This window comes from Hemitrygon akajei, chromosome 8 (assembly GCF_048418815.1).
Source record: "Hemitrygon akajei chromosome 8, sHemAka1.3, whole genome shotgun sequence".
NCBI lineage: Eukaryota > Metazoa > Chordata > Chondrichthyes > Myliobatiformes > Dasyatidae > Hemitrygon > Hemitrygon akajei.
In genome coordinates, this window is record NC_133131.1 from 119,905,606 (window position 1) to 119,924,953 (window position 19,348).

The 19,348-nt window shown below is 39.2% G+C and overlaps 1 protein-coding gene across 2 annotated transcripts in view; it reads left to right on the forward strand.

Moving 5' to 3' along the window:
* The window catches only part of dync1li1 (dynein, cytoplasmic 1, light intermediate chain 1), a 73,760-nt gene that overhangs the window by 36,745 nt on the left and 17,667 nt on the right, over window positions 1-19,348 (forward strand). Inside the window, exons 10-13 of one of the 2 annotated variants that reach the window (XM_073054470.1) lie at window positions 256-300; window positions 2,796-2,916; window positions 6,849-6,959; window positions 15,301-15,327. In XM_073054470.1, coding sequence (XP_072910571.1) covers window positions 256-300; window positions 2,796-2,916; window positions 6,849-6,959; window positions 15,301-15,326 — 303 coding nt within the window. In that variant the 3' untranslated portion in view covers window position 15,327. The remainder of the gene's footprint in view (window positions 1-255; window positions 301-2,795; window positions 2,917-6,848; window positions 6,960-15,300; window positions 15,328-19,348) is intronic. The other variant, XM_073054469.1, reaches the window with a different exon arrangement.

Here is a 19,348-nt window from a genome sequence, read left to right on the forward strand (position 1 = left end):
TGTGCTGGAAATCCAGAGCAACACACACAAAAAATGTTCAGCAGGTCTGGCAGCATCTTTGAAAATGAATAAAGAGTGGACATTTTGGGCCGTGACCCTTCATTTCCATTGCTGCTGCCTGACCTGCTGAATTCCTCCAGTATTTTGTGAATGTTGTTTCTCTAGATGGTATTTTTTTTTATTTTGGTAACTGGGGGAAAAGTAAAATTTGTGGATTCCTGCTACAATTATAATATGTCTTATTTTAATTTGCAGTCTTTCTTAGCAAAACAGCCACCTCTTTCAACTGGAAGACCACTAGTGAGTAAACATAATTTGTGTTCATGTGAAAGTCACAGCATTGTACATTAATAGAACTTTTTACTCTCAATTTGTAATACAGTTCAACATAGTTAGATAATTATGGCCTGTTTAACTTTGATTGCTAAGAACGCTGTAGAAAATAGTCTTTGCTTGCATACGTGAGATAAATTTAAAGTTCGGTTGCCTGTGCTGAAAACAAAATAATAATTTGTACAGAGAAGTAATTCTTCCACTGTAATTAAATTGTCAAGTTTAAATTCAAATAATTTGGTAGCAATTTAGATGGTTAGTACTCTGATTCATGGTGCAGTGAACCAGTCAAATCCAAATTCAACATACTGAGAACAGAAAGGCACCATAACTAGTTCTAATATTTGCAGATCAATATAGGAGAATTGGGTCAACTTGCAATGGTTCTGATCACTGTCCAGTGGTTCACTGAATATGCATGGATATAAATGTCATTCTCTACCTGAACAGGAATCAGTTGTGACCCAGACTCCCTTCTTCCCCCATCCCTCCCCATTGTCAAGAAGCATTATATCAATAAACCAAGTGACTTGGGAGCAAGTCTCTGCTTATGCAACACAATGCTGCTAAAGTATCAACATTTTTGGGAGATGAATTTGTAAAAGACTGTAGGTGAATTGGTTGCAGTTATTATTGTGGTTCTATTCATTTGCCAACTGGAGACTGGAATATTCTGCCACATTGCCAGTTTGATAATAATTAAATAAAACAATTTTTGTCCTTGTCCAGTGCAGATGTTAGTCTTTACGAATGAAAATAAAGATCTGACTTCTTTCTGCAGCAGCCTTTGCTTTCCCTTTTTCCAATTGCTTCTGGGAAAACCAGTTCGCATGTTTTTTTTAAATTCTTTGCATGATTGCCATCCCTGCAGATTCTGAGATCCTTACTCTGACAATCAACTCATTGAGCACATTAACAATCTCTAATAATACTCTCAATACTTATGATAAAGGAAGAGCAGTAGATGTAGTGTATATGGATTTCAGCAAGGCATTTGATAAAGTACCCCATGCAAGGCTTGATCATAGAAGGCAAAGAGTGGTTGTAGACGGGTCATATTCTGCATGGAGGTCGGTGACCAGTGATGTGCCTCAGGGATCTGTTCTGGGACCCTTACTCTTTGTGATTTTTATAAATGACCTGGATGAGGAAGTGGAGGGATGGGTTAGTAAGTTTGCTGCTGACACAAAGGTTGGGGGTGTTGTGGATAGTGTGGAGGGCTGTCAGAGGTTACAGCGGGACATTGATAGGATGCAAAACTGGGCTGAGAAGTGGCAGATGGAGTTCAACCCAGATAAGTGAAGTGGTTCAATTTGGTAGATCAAATGTGATGGCAGAATATAGTATTAATGGTAAGACTCTTGGCAGTGTGGAGGATCAGAGGAATCTTGGGGTCCAAGTCTATAGGACACTCAAAGTAGCTGCGTAGGTTGACTCTGTGGTTAAGAAGGCGTACGGTGTTTTTGGCCTTCATTAATCATAGGATTGAGTTTAGGAGCCAAGAGGTAATGTTGCAGCTACATAGGACCCTGGTCAGACCCCACTTGGAGTACTGTGCTCAGTTCTGGTCGCCTCAGTACAAAAAGGATGTAGAAGCCATAGAAAGGATGCAGAGGAGATTTACAAGGATGTTGCCTGTATTGGGGAGCATGCCTTATGAGAATAGGTTGAGTGAACTCGGCCTTTTCTCCTTAGAGCAATGGAGGATGAGAGGTGACCTGATAGAGGGGCATAAGGTGATGAGAGGCATTGATCGTGTGGATAGTCAGAGGCTTTTTTCCCAGGGCTGAAATGGCTGCCACAAGAGGACACAGGTTTAAGGTGCTGGCGAGTAGGTATAGAGGAGATGTCAGGAGTAAGTTTTTTATTCAGAGAGTGGTGAGTGCGTGGAATGGGCTGCTGGCAACAGTGGTGGAGGTGGACAGATAGGGTCTTTTAAGAGACTTTTGGATAGGTACATGGATTTTAGTAAAATAGAGGGCTATGGGTAAGCCTAGTAATTTCTAAGGTAGGGACATGTTTGGCACAACATTTTGGGCCGAAGGGCCTGTATTGTGCTGTAGGTTTAAAAAAAATTGCTACCCAACTCTCCCAGCAATGATCCCAAGGCCCATGCTGTTTCAGTTTCTGCTCTCACCCTGTCCCCTCCAAACAAACTCAGCATGGCCTTCTATGGACCATTGGTACCCTCTCAGAAACACCCAACCTGGAAGTTGGCATTTTAACCAAAACACAATGTTGCGTTAAAACAATGCCTAAAATCTAGGGCTTCACAGTCCTTCCCTTTTGAGTTTGGGCAGTTAATATTGCAGGGAAGACATAAACAATAGCCATTTCTGAACTTCTAGACTATTGTGTGTACCAGAAATGTTGAAAATTCTTCTATAGGAGCACCTAGGCAATGGATCTTTCATACCTGCATTTTATTGTATATCCTGAAAACTTGCTTTGTCTTTGTTCAGGATTCCTCAACAAGAGTTGCTGGAGGTTCTCCAAGAACACCAAGTCGATCTGGAGGTGCCAATGTTGTTAATGTAACTCCTATTCCTGCAGGAAACAAGAAGATTGATCCCAATATTAAAGGTATTCCTTAAATACTTTTGTCATGCATTCATGCAGCAAAAAAATTCCTGAGGTCTTCAACATAAAGCACAGGAACAAGCCCTTCAGCCTATGTTGATGTTTTGACCATCTACACTAATCCATTTACCTGCATTAGAATCATAACCTTCTGTACCTTCCCTGTTTTCATCTCTCTAAATGCCACTGACTGTGTGTAATCATTGTAACTGATTACACCAGCTCTTCTGGTGGCAGGTTCCAGATATCAATCACTGTGTAGAAGAACTCTCTCTTCAAATCTCCTTTAAAACTCCATCCTCTCATCCTCACCTTAAACTTATGCTCTTTTATTCTTGATACTCACTCCACAGGGAAAAGAATTTGACTACCTGACTACCTTTATCTCTGCCACTCATAATGTTATATTCTTTCATCAAGTCACCACTTGCTCTACGTTGTTCCAGAGAAAACAAACCCATTCTATCTCACCCCATCAAGGGAAGCTCCTAATCAAAACTGGTTCATTACAGCCAATCCAGAATTGCCATTTCCCTAGTGAACTCAACCACAAACTGCTCTAAAAAGCCATTTCGTAGGCATTCTACAAATTCCTTCTCTTGGGTTCCAACACCAGCCTTTTTTTTTCCAATTTACCTGCATATTGAAATCCCCAATGACCTTTGTAACATTGCCCTTTTTGACATCCTTTTACTATCTCTCATTCTCATTTATACCCCACATCCTGGCTACTGTCCAAAGGCCTGTATATGACTCCCATCAGGAACTTTTTGCCCCTGCAGTTTCTCAAATCTACCTACAAAGATTCTACATCTTCTGGATCCTGTGTCACTTTTTTTCTAATGATTTGATTTCACTTTTTACAACAGAGCCACCCTAACCCCTGTGCCCACCTGCCCATTTTTTGATATGATATGCATCCTTGGATGTTAAGCTCTCAGCTGTGGTCTTTCAACCACAGCTCAGTGATGACTACAATATCATACCTGCCTATTTTTAACTGCACTACAAGATTGTCTACCTTATTACGTATCCTGCATGGATTCATATATAACACCTTCAGTCGTGTACTCACCACCCTTTTCAACTTTGTCTTCATGTTGCCTGAAGTTAAATTCTTAATCCTTTCTAGACATCTAGATGTTGTCTTGTTCATTATTCTGGATGTATGGGTGGCCAGGGAGGGGTCGCACCTCTGGTGAAGGGGCTTCTTGTATGCGTTCCATGGCAACTTACTCACTTTTGATTCCCTCTGGTCACTGAGTTCTCACCTGTGGTTCCAAGTAGCAGTTTGCAGGGGACAGCTGCCACACCTCTGTACACCACTGTCACAGGCAGGCTAAGTCAGGTGAGGGTAGATCATAACCTCAGTGAAATAGGAACATGCCTGCTCGAGCATGCGAAGTCAGCTCCAGAGGACTGGGCGGATGAGATCCTGAGTGAGATCCAACAGCCAGGAAGGCAATACTGCAACGCTCTATGGAGAGCAAAGGGCATGACAAGGCACAGAAGATGCATGGTCATCTCCTGCAACCAGGGAAGACCCCAGTTTGTGAGCTTGTTTGTGCCACTGGACCCAGACTTCTGAGGTTGATGAGTGGAACTGCTCCAGTGCAATGGCTTTTCCACTTTAAAAACCTTGCAGAGTTTGCCTTTTATCATTGGACACTATAGACAACCAGCACATTATTCTGGAGAATTCTGTAAACTCTCCTTAATTCTCCTTCCCTTTTACAGTATCCTCATGTGGAACACCATACTATTTATTTTGAAGCCCTATCTACACCCCTAGTTATATGATGCACCAGGACCCCCATCCCAGCACGGTTCAAGTGAAGCCTGTCCCATTGGGACAGCTCCCTCCTTCCCTAATACTGGTGCCAATGCCACACCAATTCAAACCCACTTCTCCCATACTAATTGTTAAGCCACACATTTAACTCTGGGTCTTATTAACCCCATGTCAATTTGTACATAGCTGAGGTAATAAGTGTATTACCTTTTAGGTTCTGCATTTTAATTTACTCTCTAGCTGCCCAAATTCCCTCCACAGAACCTCTTTCCTTGTTTTTCCTACAGTGTTGGTACTTACATGGACTATGACAATTGGATCTTACCCTTCCCACTCTAAAATTCCTCTCTCGATCAGATGAGATATCCCAAACTTGAACAACAGGCAGACAGCACAGTTTTCAGGACTGTCGATTCCTCCAACAGCAAATTGTGTTTTTGTACTATACTATCCCCAATTACGGGTGGCCCCTGCTTTTCGAACGTTCACTTTACGACAGCTCGCTGTTACAAAAGACCTATATTAGTACCTGTTTTCACTAACCAAAGAGGATTTTCACTTTTACGAAAAATAGACGCCCGCTTTATACGTGTGTTTACCCTGAGAAAGACTACCACGACCATGAAGCCTTGTGCGGGCAGTTGTGTGCGCATGTGTGTACGTGTGTAGGCATGTATGTGCCGATTTTTTTTTTTCTCTCCAAATCGATTTTGGCTCACTGTCTTCCCGACTTTGATATGTGAACCTACACCGTACATACAATACTTCTACTTTATATATGGTGTATATTTATCGTATCATTCCTGCTTTTACTATATGTTAGTGTTATTTTAGGTTTCATGTGTTATTTGGTATGATTTGGTAGGTTATTTTTTGGTTCTGGGGACGCTCAAAAATTTTTCCCATATAAATTAATGGTAATTGCTTCTTCACTTTACAACATTTCAGCTTACAAAAGGTTTCATAGGAATGCTCTACCTTCAAATAGTGGGGGAAACCTGTACAGTTCTCTTCTGTCCACCCTCTTGAATGGCTCCCTGGACCATGATGCCGCGGTTTGGTTGCTCATCCTTCCTAAGCCTCCACTCTCATCCACACGTGGAGCAACAGTCTCAGACACGTGGGCAAGCTTAAGGGCCGAGGCTCATCCAGCACTACCTTTTGGATCCCTCTCTTGTTTTACTCACAGTCAAACACTCTTGTCTATGGTTACAGACTAAATTTGAAGTACTTCATCTAATGGGTGTGATTGCCTCCTGAAATGCTGTCCAGGAAACTCTTCTCCCTGATGCATCACAGTGTTTGAAGCTCAGATTCCAGTTCATCAACTTTGAGCCTGAGTTCCTCAAGCAATGGACATTTGTTGCAGATGTTGTCAGCAGGAACCACAGTGGGATCCAACAGGTCCCACATCATGCAGCAACAACACAGTAATCTGATTCTGCACACCTATTTCATTAAATTTGTTGCAATTTGTATCTTTTTAATTAGCTACCATAAATAAAAATAAAACCTTGTCTGTTCTTGCTATAAAACCTCGCCTGTACTTCCTTCTAGAAGCTTCTTGAATCACAGTCTCAGAGCTTTGACTCCTGCACTGGCTCACACAAACAATGGTTGCTCCAAAATGGTCCCTGGACCTTGACCTCTGCCTCTCCTTGCCAATATCTCATTTCCCCACTGTAACTGTCTACTGGTCAGTTTGTTGGAAATGAACTCAGTCCTTTTTTAAAGATGATTTTGTAGAATCTTAGGTTGTTAAGTTCCTCAAACTGAATATTTTAAACTTCATTGTGCATTTCTTGAAACAAAAGTTACAGCCAATTGGGCTTCTTTGGATAAATGTGTACACTAAATTTTTGATCTAAGTCTGTGATTGCTCATGTCAATAAACTCCTCTAAATGCAAAGCAAAACACCAATGCTGCAATGTGCAGAAGGCTAGGGAACGTCTATAGAGAGATAAATGGTGAACTTTTCCAGTCAAAGACCTTTAACTTGTTTGATAGAGTTAATTCTTTCCACAGATATTATTTGGTCTGAGTATTTCAAGCATTTTTATAATAACATAAGATGCTTGAAATGATCTGGCAAATTACTATTCTAATTTAGAATAATTCCCTTTTTGTATTTTGCACATATAGGAGCTGCAAGTGAAGGTGTTCTGGCAAATTTCTTTAACAGCCTTCTGAGCAAAAAGACAGTCTCTCCTGGAGGAGGTGCTGGTAATTTGCAGGGTTCGGTAAAGAAAGGTGGTAAGCAATTAATTTACTTTTTGAGACATCTTAACTGCTGAGGTTTACATACTGTGATAACACTTGCAAAGTATTTTGGATGGTATTTTAATTTTTGATCAATTTGGGCATTTTTCACAACATAAATATAAAAGATTTGTATAAATGCATTAGAGATTAACATACAAATTTATTTTAATGCAGTATAAGACTGTTAAAAGCTTATCCTTTTGAGAAAAACCATTTTGTGAAGTTATACAAAAAATAATCTTTGGGATTTTATCAAAGGATTTTTATATCAGGATTTCTGGGATCTTTTAATGAAGGATTATTACTTTAATAAAATCTGGATGGTTTAGATGACTGTATTAGAATATTCCTGCATTTGAGTCCTGTCCATTGTTCAACCATAGCAATGGTGCTACTGATTTGGAGCGATGAAAGGATAGTTCATTTAAAACTAAAAATGGGCTCAAGCTGCTAATAGGTTGTTTAAATTTTTAAATCTCGCTCTCAATTCTCCTGAGAATGAGTTACTCAGGCGAATATTTGAATAATGATAATGCCTCAAATTTTAGAATAGAACCATAGAACACTATAGCACAGTACAGGCCCTTCAGCCCTCCATGTTGTGCTGACCCATAAAATCCTTTAAAAAAAGTACTAAACCAACCCCATAATCCTCTATTTTTCTTTCATCCATGTGCCTGTCCAAGAGGCTCTTAAATACCCCTAATGTTTTAGCCTCCACCACCATCTCTGGCAAGTCATTCCAGGCACTTGCAACCCTCTGTGTTTAAAAAATAAATAAATATTAAAATAACAACAACTTACCCCTGATGTCTCCCCTAAACTGTCGTCCCTTAATTTTGTACATATGCCCTTTGGTGTTTGCTATTGGTACCCTGGGACACAGGTACTGACTATCCACCCTATCTATGCCTCTCATAATCTTGTAAACCTCTATCAAGTCCCCTGTCATTCTTCTACGCTCCAAAGAGAAAAGTCCCAGCTCTGCTAACCTTGCTTCATATGGCTTGTTCTCTAAATCAGGCAACATCCTGGTAAGTCTCCTCTGCACCCTCTCCATAGCTTCTACATCCTTCCTATAATGAGGTGACCAGAATTGAACACAATACTCCAAGTGCGGTTTCACCAGAGATTTGTAGAGTTGCAACATGACCTCTCTACCTTTGAACTCAATCTCCCTGTTAATGAAGCCTAGCATCCCATAGGCCTTCTTAACTACCCTATCAACCTGTGCAGCGACCTTGAGGGATGTATGGATTTGAACCCCAAGGTCCCTTTGTTCATCCACACTCTTAAGTAACTAACCATTAATCCTGTACTCAGTCTTCTGGTTTGTCCTTCCAAAATGCATCACCTCACACTTGTCTGGATTGAACTCCATCTGCCATTTTTCTGCCCAACTCTGCAACCTGTCTATATGCTTGTAACCTTCGACAACCTACAGCTCCATCCACAACTGCTCCAATCTTCGTGTCATCTGCAAACTTACTCACCAATCCTTCCACCTCTACATCCAGGTCATTAATAAAAATCACAAATAGCAGGGGCCCCAGGACAGATCCCTGCGGCACTCCACTAGTCACCGACTTCCAGGCAGAATACTTCCTTCCACAACTACCCTCTGCTTTCTTCCTTTAAGCCAATTTTTTTGTCCAAACAGCCAAGGTTCCACTTATAACATGCCTCATGACTTTCTGGATGAGTCTCTCTCTCATGAAGGACCTTGTCCAATGCTTTGCTAAAGTCCATGTAGACCACATCCACTGCCCTACCCTCATCAGTTTCTTTGTTACCTCTAGAATGTAAAACAGTACAATACAGTACAGGCCTACAATGTTATGCCGACTTTTTAACCTACTCCAAGATCAATCTAACCCTTTTTTCCCACATTTTCATGTGCCTATCTAATAAAGTCTCTTAAATGTCCCTAAACACGAGATGTTGGAAATCCAGAGTAACACACACAAAATGCTGGAGAAACTCAGCAAGTCAGGAGGCATCTAAGAAGAAGAATTAACAGTTGTCGTTTGAGACCAAAATCCTTCAATAGTACTGGTTCTTGGACCAAAATGTCAACTGTTAGTTCCTTCCTCCAAGTATTTAAAAATGATGGTCCCAAATAAACTGGAATGTCTTTGATGTGGTTGTCTCTAAATCTGGGGCCCATGGACCCCTTGGTTAATGGTAGGGGTCCAGGGCATAAAAAGGGTTGGGAACCCCTGTTCTAAATGAGCCTTCACTATGTCCTATATATGTTGTCCAACTGGGATGCTTCCTTAAAATTCAAATATCATGAATTATATTGTTTCTTGTGCTGAACTAACCTGGTCAGCTTTTTATCAGATGTTGTGAGTTAATGTTGTATTTTCAATACTTATGTTTGAGTTCATTTAAATGATTTCTTTATCAACCCTTGTGCATTCAAATACAAAAAATGCTCAAAATTAGAATCAGATTTATTATCACTGACAAGTGACATGAACTTTAATTTTGAACAGCAGTATAGTGCAAGGACATAAAAATATATTATTTTTTGATTAATAAAGGTATCAAAGGTTATAGGGAGAAGGCAGGAGAACGGAGTTGAAAGGGAAGGTAAATCAGCCATGACCAAATGGTCGAGCAGACTCAAGGGCCTAATTCAGCTCCTGTGCCTAATGGTCTTATTTAGAAAGAAGGCATTTAAAAATAAGAATGAAGAGATGGTGTTCATGTGTTCGACTATTCAGAAATCTGGTGTCAGAAGGGAAGAAGCTGTTCCTAAATCATTCCTTAGTGATGGATGCTGCCTTCTTGAGGCACCACCTTTTGAGGATGTCCTCAGTGGTGCGGAGACTTGTACCCATGATGGAACTGCCTGAACCTACACTCAGAAGCCTCCTGTGTTTCTGTACATTTGAGCCTCGATATCAGGCTGCGATGCAACCAGTCAGAGTGCTTTCCACCATACATCCACAGTCATTTCCTAACAAAGTATAGCCAATGGCATTACCCTCTTTGTGATTGCATTAATGTTTTGAGTTCAAAGATGTTAACACACAAGAAATTGAAGCTGCTAACCCTTTCCAATGCTGATTCCTCAGTTAGCACTGGTGTATGTTCTCCCAACTTCCCCTTCCTGAAGTCCACAATCAAGTCCTTGGACTTGCTGTCACTGGGTGCAAAGTAGATGTTGTGGCACCATTCAACTAAGATTCTACCAACAGCAATGAAATACAGTATAGATAGTGAATTGTGCTGAGCAACACAATTGTGTGTGCAGAGAGAGTAGAACAGTGGGCAAAGCACATGTCCTAAAGGTGTACCTGTGTTAATAGTCAATAAGGAGGAGATGTTACTACCATTCTTCCTATAAGGAAGTTGATGCCGTTGTGGAGGGAGGTACAAAGGCCCAGGTTTTGAAGCTTAGTTGTTAGGGGATGATGGATAGATAGATAGATAGATACTTTATTCATCCCCATGGGGAAATTCACTTTTTTCCAATGTCCCATACACTTGTTGTAGCAAAACTAATTACATACAATACTTAACTCAGTAAAAAATATGAGATGCATCTAAATTACTATCTCAAAAAGCATTAATAATAGCTTTTAAAAAGTAAGCAACCAACAGTAGCTTGATGTATGTCTTGTAGTTATCTAGGTGCACCAAAGCTGACTAGACAGGCAATGAGTTTGTCTGCTGTAGACCTGTTGCAGCAGAATGCATTTTACAGTGGGTCAAGGTTGTTGCTGAGGCAGGAGTTAATACTAGAGATAAACCACTGTCGAAGCACTTCATTACAGTAAATTTGAATGCTACTGGGCAAAAGTCACTGAGGCAGCTCACCCTGCAAAAGTCATTGGGCACCAGAATGATGAGTGCCCTTTTAAAGCAGGTGCGAACCTTAGTCTGCAGCAGTGAGATACTGAAGATTCCCTTAAATACCACAGCTACACATTTGAAATGACTTGATTGTTCAAGAAGCTTTCAATTAGCAAGTGTGGAGAACAGAAAAATTGTTAATTCATTCAGAATGACTTACTCTAAAGCAGAGAAAAACATTCAGTTCCCAATATGGACATTGCTCATTCCGTGAAGTGAATGGGTGATGTATTAGAGAATTCCATTCAGGAGTGGACTGATATATTAAGCAAAGAATAAGTGGCTACTATTGTTCTTTTAACCTTTTGCAGTTTTGGTGATTGAATTGAAAAATTTTTTTGCATATGTTTACATTTTAAAATGTCTAAACTTTTCAATTGATACACAATACTATGTTAAACATCTATTTGTGAATCTATAATTTAAAATAGTAATTTTATCAATGAGCAGTTCGCAATATAATTCAGAATAGTTACAATACATGTGAATTCAATCATCTAATGTTTGTTTTAAATCTAAATTTTATAAGTTGTGCTTTTATTTTGAACAGAATAAGGGGTAGGAATGTTAAACCAATATTTAGCATTTGTTTACTGTGGAGCACAATTGATATGATACATTCAAAATGCAGTTTTTCTTTTACTAGTTTGTTAATTGTGTTTTGGGAATTTTGGTTCTGTTTCTTTGAATAATCTAGTGGAAATCACACTAGTGGTGTCTAGCAATGAAATAACTTATTTTATACTGCTTAAAGGGATGTTACTGCATAAAGTTACAAGAAAGTCTGTTGGTTTCACCTTTTAGTTAAGAATGTGATCTTCCTGTTCTTCCACCATTTAATACTTTGGCATTTATTAAAACACTGGTATAATTTCATCACAAACAAATGTTTTACTTTGAATGTTACAATGTTCATTGCTTTTCCTGTGGTTGCAAGCATCATGGTCTGCTACACTTAAAAAATGATGAATGATTTTTGGAAGATACAAAGGAAATAGGGCTTCACGTTTTTATCAAATTGGAAATGTGTCCAACATAAATCTTTCTCTGCATTGATAAAAAATCAGTAAGTTTTAGCATTAAGATTTTCAAGTCTCATTTATGGCTTCCAATAAGCATCAAATTGCCTCCAAATTTTAAAATTCCCTTGTAGAAATATGATTCCAGATTTAGGATTAAGAATGCGACATATTTAATTGCTATTTAATGCTCAACCCACTTTAACCAGGTGATTTGTCAGCTGTACATTGTCCTACAGAGATCAACAAAAGAATGGTTGATGAATGTGTGAAAGGATAAACTGGGCTATCCAGTGTGCACCTTTTGTGTTGATAATGTAATGCTGCCACTGTATTTATGACCCACCTTCATTTATGCAATGACCTAGAATGTAAAAATACAAAGACTCCCAAACAATAGAAGTGTATTGATGGACTAACAGTCATGATAGGGCTTTCTTCACATTTTGGAAATTTAATAAACCAAAAATGTTTACTCCACAATATCTGCAGGAGATTTAGAATACTGTCTTTGCGTTAATGTGGGAATGACTTAAATAAATGCTGACCTTTTATAAATTGTTCTCTGTTTCTGTGTAGACTAGTTGTGTAGCATCTCTAAACCTCAGTATTAATTGGTTTACGTTTAGAAATAGGAAAATCTGTATGATTACACAACCCTAACTTGTAGAGGAAAGTGGCAAGGTGCTACAGCTACCCAGCTCCTTGTCAAGTTTATTTAGTGATGAAATGGGAGAATTGGCCAGTAAATTGCGAATCTCCAGTTACATAGACGTTGTCAACGAGTTATTCAGTCATAGAGCAGTACAGCACCAAAACAGGCCATTCAGCCCATTTAGTCCATGCCAAATCCCTTAAACTCGCAGCCACCACTTCCACTGGCAGCGTATTCCACGCTCGGGCCACCCTCTAAAGATGTTTCCCCTAAGGTTTGTTCCCCTAAAGTATTTCATCTTTCGCTGTTGACTTATGACCCTTAGCTCTAGCATCACCCAGCCTCAGTGGAATTTTTTTTTTACCCTATCTATATCCCTCGTAATTTTGTATACCTCCCCTCATGCTCCAACACTCTAGGGAAATAATGTCCTAACCTATTCAATCTTTCCCTATAGCTCAGGTACTCAAGTCCTGGCAATATCCTTGTAAATTTTCTTTGTATTCTTTTCTGTAGGTGACCAGAACTACACACACTATCCAAATTAGGCCTCAGCAACGTCTTGTACAATTTTAACATGCATCTCAATTCCTGTACTTAATACTTTGATATATGAAAGCCAGTGTGCCAAAAGCATTCTTTATGACCCTACCTATTTGTGATGCCAATTTCAAGGAACTATGGATCTGTATTGACAGGTCACTTTGTTCCACTGTGCTCCTTAGAGCCTAACATTCACTGTGCAAGTCCTACCCTGGTTGTCCTGCCAAAGTGCAACAGCTCACACTTATCTGCATTAAATTCCATCTGCCATTTTCCCAGCTGATCCAGATCCTGCAGCAGATTTTGATAGCATTCCTTGCTGTCCATTCTTCCCCAGTCATGATGTCATGATCCAGTTCCCCACATTATCAGCCAGATTTTTGATACAGATTATTGCCAACACCAATCCCTGCGGCACACCGTAGTTGTAGATGGAGTCATAGGCCTCCATCTACAACTACTGTCTGACTTTTTTTTAACAAAGCCAATGTTGAAACCAGTTTACTACCTCATACTGAAGGCCAAGCAACTGAGCCTTCTTGACCAGCCTGCCATGTAGGACTTTGTCAAAGGCCTTGCTGAAGTCCACGTAGTCAATGTCCACTGCCTTTTCCTCATCAACTTTTCTAGCTAAGTTCCTCAAAAAGCTCATAATATTGGTTAGACATGACCTGTCAGGCCTGCCTATCCAAATACTTATATATCCTACCCTTAGAATACCATCTAATAATTTACCCACTACTGACGTCAGGATGACCAGCCTATAATTATTTTTCTTGCAACTGCCTGCTCTCTCTACAGATTTGCTCCTCTAATTACCACTGGCTATTGGGTGGACTGTAATATAATCCCATTAACATGGTCATCCCTTTCTTATTCCTCAGTTCTAGCCAGATAGCTTCAGTGGATGATCTCTCCAATGTGTCCTGTCTGAGCACTACTGTGACATTTCTTCTGACCAGTAATGCTACCTTATATAGCCACCCGTCCCCCACATCATGTCTAAAACAACAAACCCTGGAACTTTGAGCTGCCAGTTGTGCCCACCTGCAAAAGTCTCACTAATGGCTAAGCTATCAAAATTCCATATGCTCATCTGCCTTAACTACAGTACTTCTTGCATTGAACTAGATGCAACTCAGAACATTATTTCTACCATTGGTTCCTTTCTGTATGTAGGCTTAACATCATCTTTCCCCACAACAACTCCACTCCTGACACTCTAATTCCATCCCCCTGCAACTCAAGTTTAAAGCACCAGACTCCCCCCCCCCCCCCCCCCCCACCCTGACACAGCATCAGCAAACCTTACTGCAAGGATATTGGTCCCGTTTCAGTTCAGGTGCAACTGTTCCATTTGTATAGATCCCACTTCCCTGAAAGAAAGCCCAAAATCTGAGGCGAACCCCCCCTGCACCATGTCCTCATCTACAGTGTGCAACTATAGTGGAGCTTTAGTTCCAATGCACATGGACGTTGCACATCAGCATCAGTGCCTTACATGGGTTGTTTTTTTCTGATAATTAGAAATACTTGGATTACCACAAAACAAAACATTTTGTTTTCTACTAATATCAATGTTTATTGGGTGAATTTTAGTTGAGGAAATGTTTTCAGATTGGCAATTCACAGTTGTTTTCCTAACTCAGTGGAGGTTTCCATTCCCTTCAAGGACATGAAAGGAAAGAGCTTGCTGTGCTTTTCATAATCTCATGAAGTTCCAAAAAATGGGTACAATAACTTTTTTTCAGCACAGTTCTAAAGGAAAGAATAGCCACACTTTCACTATCACCACTGGGAGAGTTGACCAGACAAACCTGTTTTAGTCCGGTGGGTTGGGAGACTGGAAGTAATGAAGAAATCAGAGGTCCCCTACGTTCATTGAATAATGTCATAGGAGTTTCTTCAGCAAGACAAGGGCACAGATGAAGCTTAATTTAAACATATAATTCCAAAGGTAGCAGACTCAGAGCAGTTGTTGTAAAGTTGTTGGAGTATAACCACAATCAACAACACAGCAGGATTGAAACAATATCAAGCTGTCCTCATATTGCTGCATATGCTGTCTGACCCATTTGTAGTGAAGGAAAATCATATTAGTTGCATGCAAAACTGAATTGTTAAATGATTTGGAGTAATTTCAATAGCATCTACCTTAAAGGATAGATTTAATTATTGAACTTGACTTGTTATATCTTATGTCCAATACATTCTTGTTCTAATTTCCTTCTTGTTCTGTATGTGGTGACAGTTTCTCCAAGTTGTTGGCCTCGTTAAGGTCAGTGTTCCTGCTTAAGTTTTTGGAATCATGAAGATCACGCAAATTAATTTTATTCCACGGTGGCTGAGCATGCCCATTTTCATTTTGCTTTAAGCTTTAATGTCATTCCTGCTTAACATTTGACATAAAGGAACCCCATTTTAGTAAGTTTATAGAAAATAAATTATCCTTAAAATATTGACAAAGATATAATATACAAAGATTTCTTAAATAGTCATTGTACTGCTTCTGATTGCCTGTTAGTGTTTGTTCTGATATGAAGGACAAAGTCGTCCCAGACATTTTGTCATGCTTACTTTGGCCATTAAAAGGAAATTATTTTTCTTCATAGCATATGTTTCGATTATAGTCACATGAGATCAGTGCAGTACAATTAATTGTGCTTTGTGTGCACTAGAAGTATTGCCAGAAGTCGGTGTGTAATTGATTGCTCCTGTATTAGACATGTACAGGAATTTGGTTTATTTGTATGAAAGCACATCATATCCAAAACATTAAAATCCTTTCCCTCTTGAAGTGTTAGTAATGGTTCTGCACAGTAAAATTTTGATGGAAGTAGTGAAATAAGTGGACATGATCATAAAAGCCATGAACATTTTCTGAAGCACAAACTGGAAGGCAGAATTAAGTGTCAGAAACCAAGGCTTTGCAAATAGTGTGAATGGGCAGAAGTGAAGTAAACTCAGGCCCAAAATATTGTCTGTGTTGTGAGCTGAAATAGCTGATATTCAGAAGGGAATTGCTTTAACACAATTTTATGCTCTTTTCTATGAGAATGAAAAGTACTTGTTAATAAGGATGGACATATGATGCAAAATAGAAGGTTCAGAAACCATTTAATATTTATCTGTTGCCAATCCTGCCCAGATGACATCAGTAGATTTGCTTCTAGCAAGGTCTCATTGAAATATACAAACCAGGCTTTACAAAGAGATGTGTGGAGTTGATGTTTCACATGGCTGGTGTGTTGAAAGTCGGAGGTCATGTTCTTCAATTAAGGATTTCAAGCTGGAGGTGAACAGCAAGTAGAGATCAGATAGTTGCTAGAAATTAAGGAAATTGAGTAATTTAGAAATAATACGGTGAAAAGTAGCTAAGTTAGAAGATTAGTCATCATCTTATTGATAACCTAAGCAGTTTCCTGTTTCCTAAGTTGTTACAATAATTGTGGTCAGAAGAGATTGGTAATTTGACCAGCCAACTGGATACTCAGCTGCACAATGGGTATCTCACTCTCCATATACAGTTGCAAGAAAAAGTTAGTGAACCCTTTGCAATTATCAGATTTTCTGCATAAATTACTCATATAATGTGATCAGATCTTCATCTGTCACAATAATAAACAAACATAATCTGCCTAACTAATAACACAAACTGAGTACAGCGCTTAAACAATCACAGTTTAGGTTCAAAAAAGTATGTGAACCTATAGGGTAATGCCTTCTACAAAACTATTTGGAGTCAGATGTTCCAATCAATGAATGCTGAAGGTGATAAAAAAAAACCAAAAGTAACATCAAAAGACCTGCAGAAATCTCTAGAACTTGCTAAGGTCTCTGTTCATGTGTCCACTGTAAGAAAAACACTGAAGAATAGTGTTCATGGAAGGACACCACAAAGACCCCATTGCTGTCCAAAAAAAACATTGCTGCACGTCTCAAGTTTGCAAAAGGCCACCTGGATCTTCCGCAACACTTCTGAGATGATGTTCTGTGGATAGATGAGACAAAAGTTGGATTTTTTGGCAGAAATGCACATTGCTATGTTTGGAGGAGAAAGGGCACTGCACACTAACACCAAAACCTCATCCCAACTGTGAAACATGGTAGAAGGAGCATCATGGGCTGCCTCAGGGCCAGGACAGCTTGCATTCGTTGAAGGAATAATGAATTCAAAATTGTACCAAGACATTTTACAGAAGAATGTCAGGATAGCAGTCCATCACCTGAAGCTTAGTAGAAATTGGGTGAATAAGACAATGATCCAAAACACAAGAGTAAGTCAATAACAGAATGGTTTTAAAAGAAGAGAGTCCATGACTTGGAATAGCCAAGTCAAAGTTCTGACCCTAATCCAATTGAGATGCTGTGGCATGACCTGAAGAGGGCTGTTTATGCAAGGTATCCCAGAAATATTGATGACCTGAAACAGCTTTGTAGGGGGAATGATCTAAAATTCCTCCACCATATTGTAGGTCTAATCAGAAGATACAGGAAATGTTTGTTGGAGGTTATTTCTGCTAAAGGGGGTTCACATTATTTTTTCAGCCTAGACTGTGAATGGTTAAACTATGTGTTCAATAAAGATATGAAAAGTAGAATTGTTTGTGTGCTATTAGTTTAGGCAGATTGTGTTTGTCCATTATTATGACTTAGATGAAGATAGAACCACATTTTTATGAGTAATTGATGCAGCAAACTAAGTAATTGCAAAGGGTTCACGACTCTTTTCTTGCAATGGTGTAAGAGAAAATAGGTTAAATGTTTTAGCAATAGTTTCCACAGCAAAATGTATTTCTTTAATTCTGAAACTATAATTAATATAGTAATGGATTTGTACTTCAATGCAGAAGAGAACAATAGGATTTCTAAAAGATTTTCCACTACCCTCATTTATTATTTAATATTTTATAAAATAATTTATACTCTCCATTACCCTTTCCAAAGCTGTTGTGGATTCTGCTTTCAGTGTCTTTTCAGGTAGCTATGCTCTAATTTTTTTTTTACAAAGTTCTCTGTTCTACATAAACTTTACAAAAACATTCTGCATGCCAATTGCCAGTTTACTGTTTAATGCAAATAAATGTTTGACTAATTTTATTTTAATCTGTTATTTCTGATAACCCCCTCTTTGTGGCTTTTCTTTATCATGATTAAAGACCCTAATTTCTCATCTGTAAGTTGACCCAGAAAAGATGATGGTCTCATCCTTTCTACTTAATAAACTAGCTATTGAGGCTAAAGCCCACTGATCATTGACAAAGTCTCTGTTATAAAAGTTGTAGGCCTGCCTAATTGTCTATTTAAAAAATTATTTCATATCATTTTTCCAGTTTTTTCTTGATTTATTTAAAATCACGTTAAATATTTCAATGAATCTTGACCAGAGTGCAACAAGAGAAAAACGCAGGATTGGCAGTTTTTTCAGATTGATATATAGTTTTTATTTAAGGATATTGGATGGTTTCATTGGTGTATTATCAGAGGATGTACGCAGTATACAACCTGGTCTTCACAGACATCCATGGAAAACAGAAGAACCCTAAAAGAATGAATAACAGAATAATGTTAGAATCCCAAAGCCCACTCCTCCACGCAAGCAGCAACCTCCCTCCTCCCCCCACCCATTTCAGCAAAAAACGTCAGCGCCCTCCGCCCACCAAGCAACAGTAAAGCCCCCAAAGAGAGGCCATGATGTGCAGTCAACAAAAACATTTATTTACCTGACAGTTTGACATACCACATGCTCACTCTCTCTCTTACTAACAAGGCACAGAGAGGTGTCACCCATTTTACAGCGAAAAGGGAGACTAACAGTCACTGTTATGTGATTTTTATTCTGAGATTCTCCACCTTGAGAATCAGCAGCAAACTGCTCCCACCATCGAGAGAGAGAGTTGTTGCTTGACTACAGAGATCTCTGTCCATAGCACCAGTCTGGAATCGGTCGTCCATGGGACGCACCCTGGCAACTTCCATGCCGTGCCTGAAGAATGTCAGAAAATGGCCAGCTGGTGAGCTCATGAACAGGAACTCATCGCCGTGAAAAAAATACAGTTTTGATTGCCGTTGCAATTGAGGAACCTCAATAGAACCCCAGCCATCTTGAAAAGGGAAAAGAGACATTAAAGAGAAGGAATTTAAGCTGCTTTTGTAGATAAGCTCAAAGAGGCAGCTATTTGGTGCCTCATTAACTTCCTCCCCCCTGTTATTTTACTTCTTGTAAATTAATTTCACCGTGTAGATTTTTTTCATATTTAATTAAAAAGGACTTTTGGTGAACTTTATCAAGATGTTAC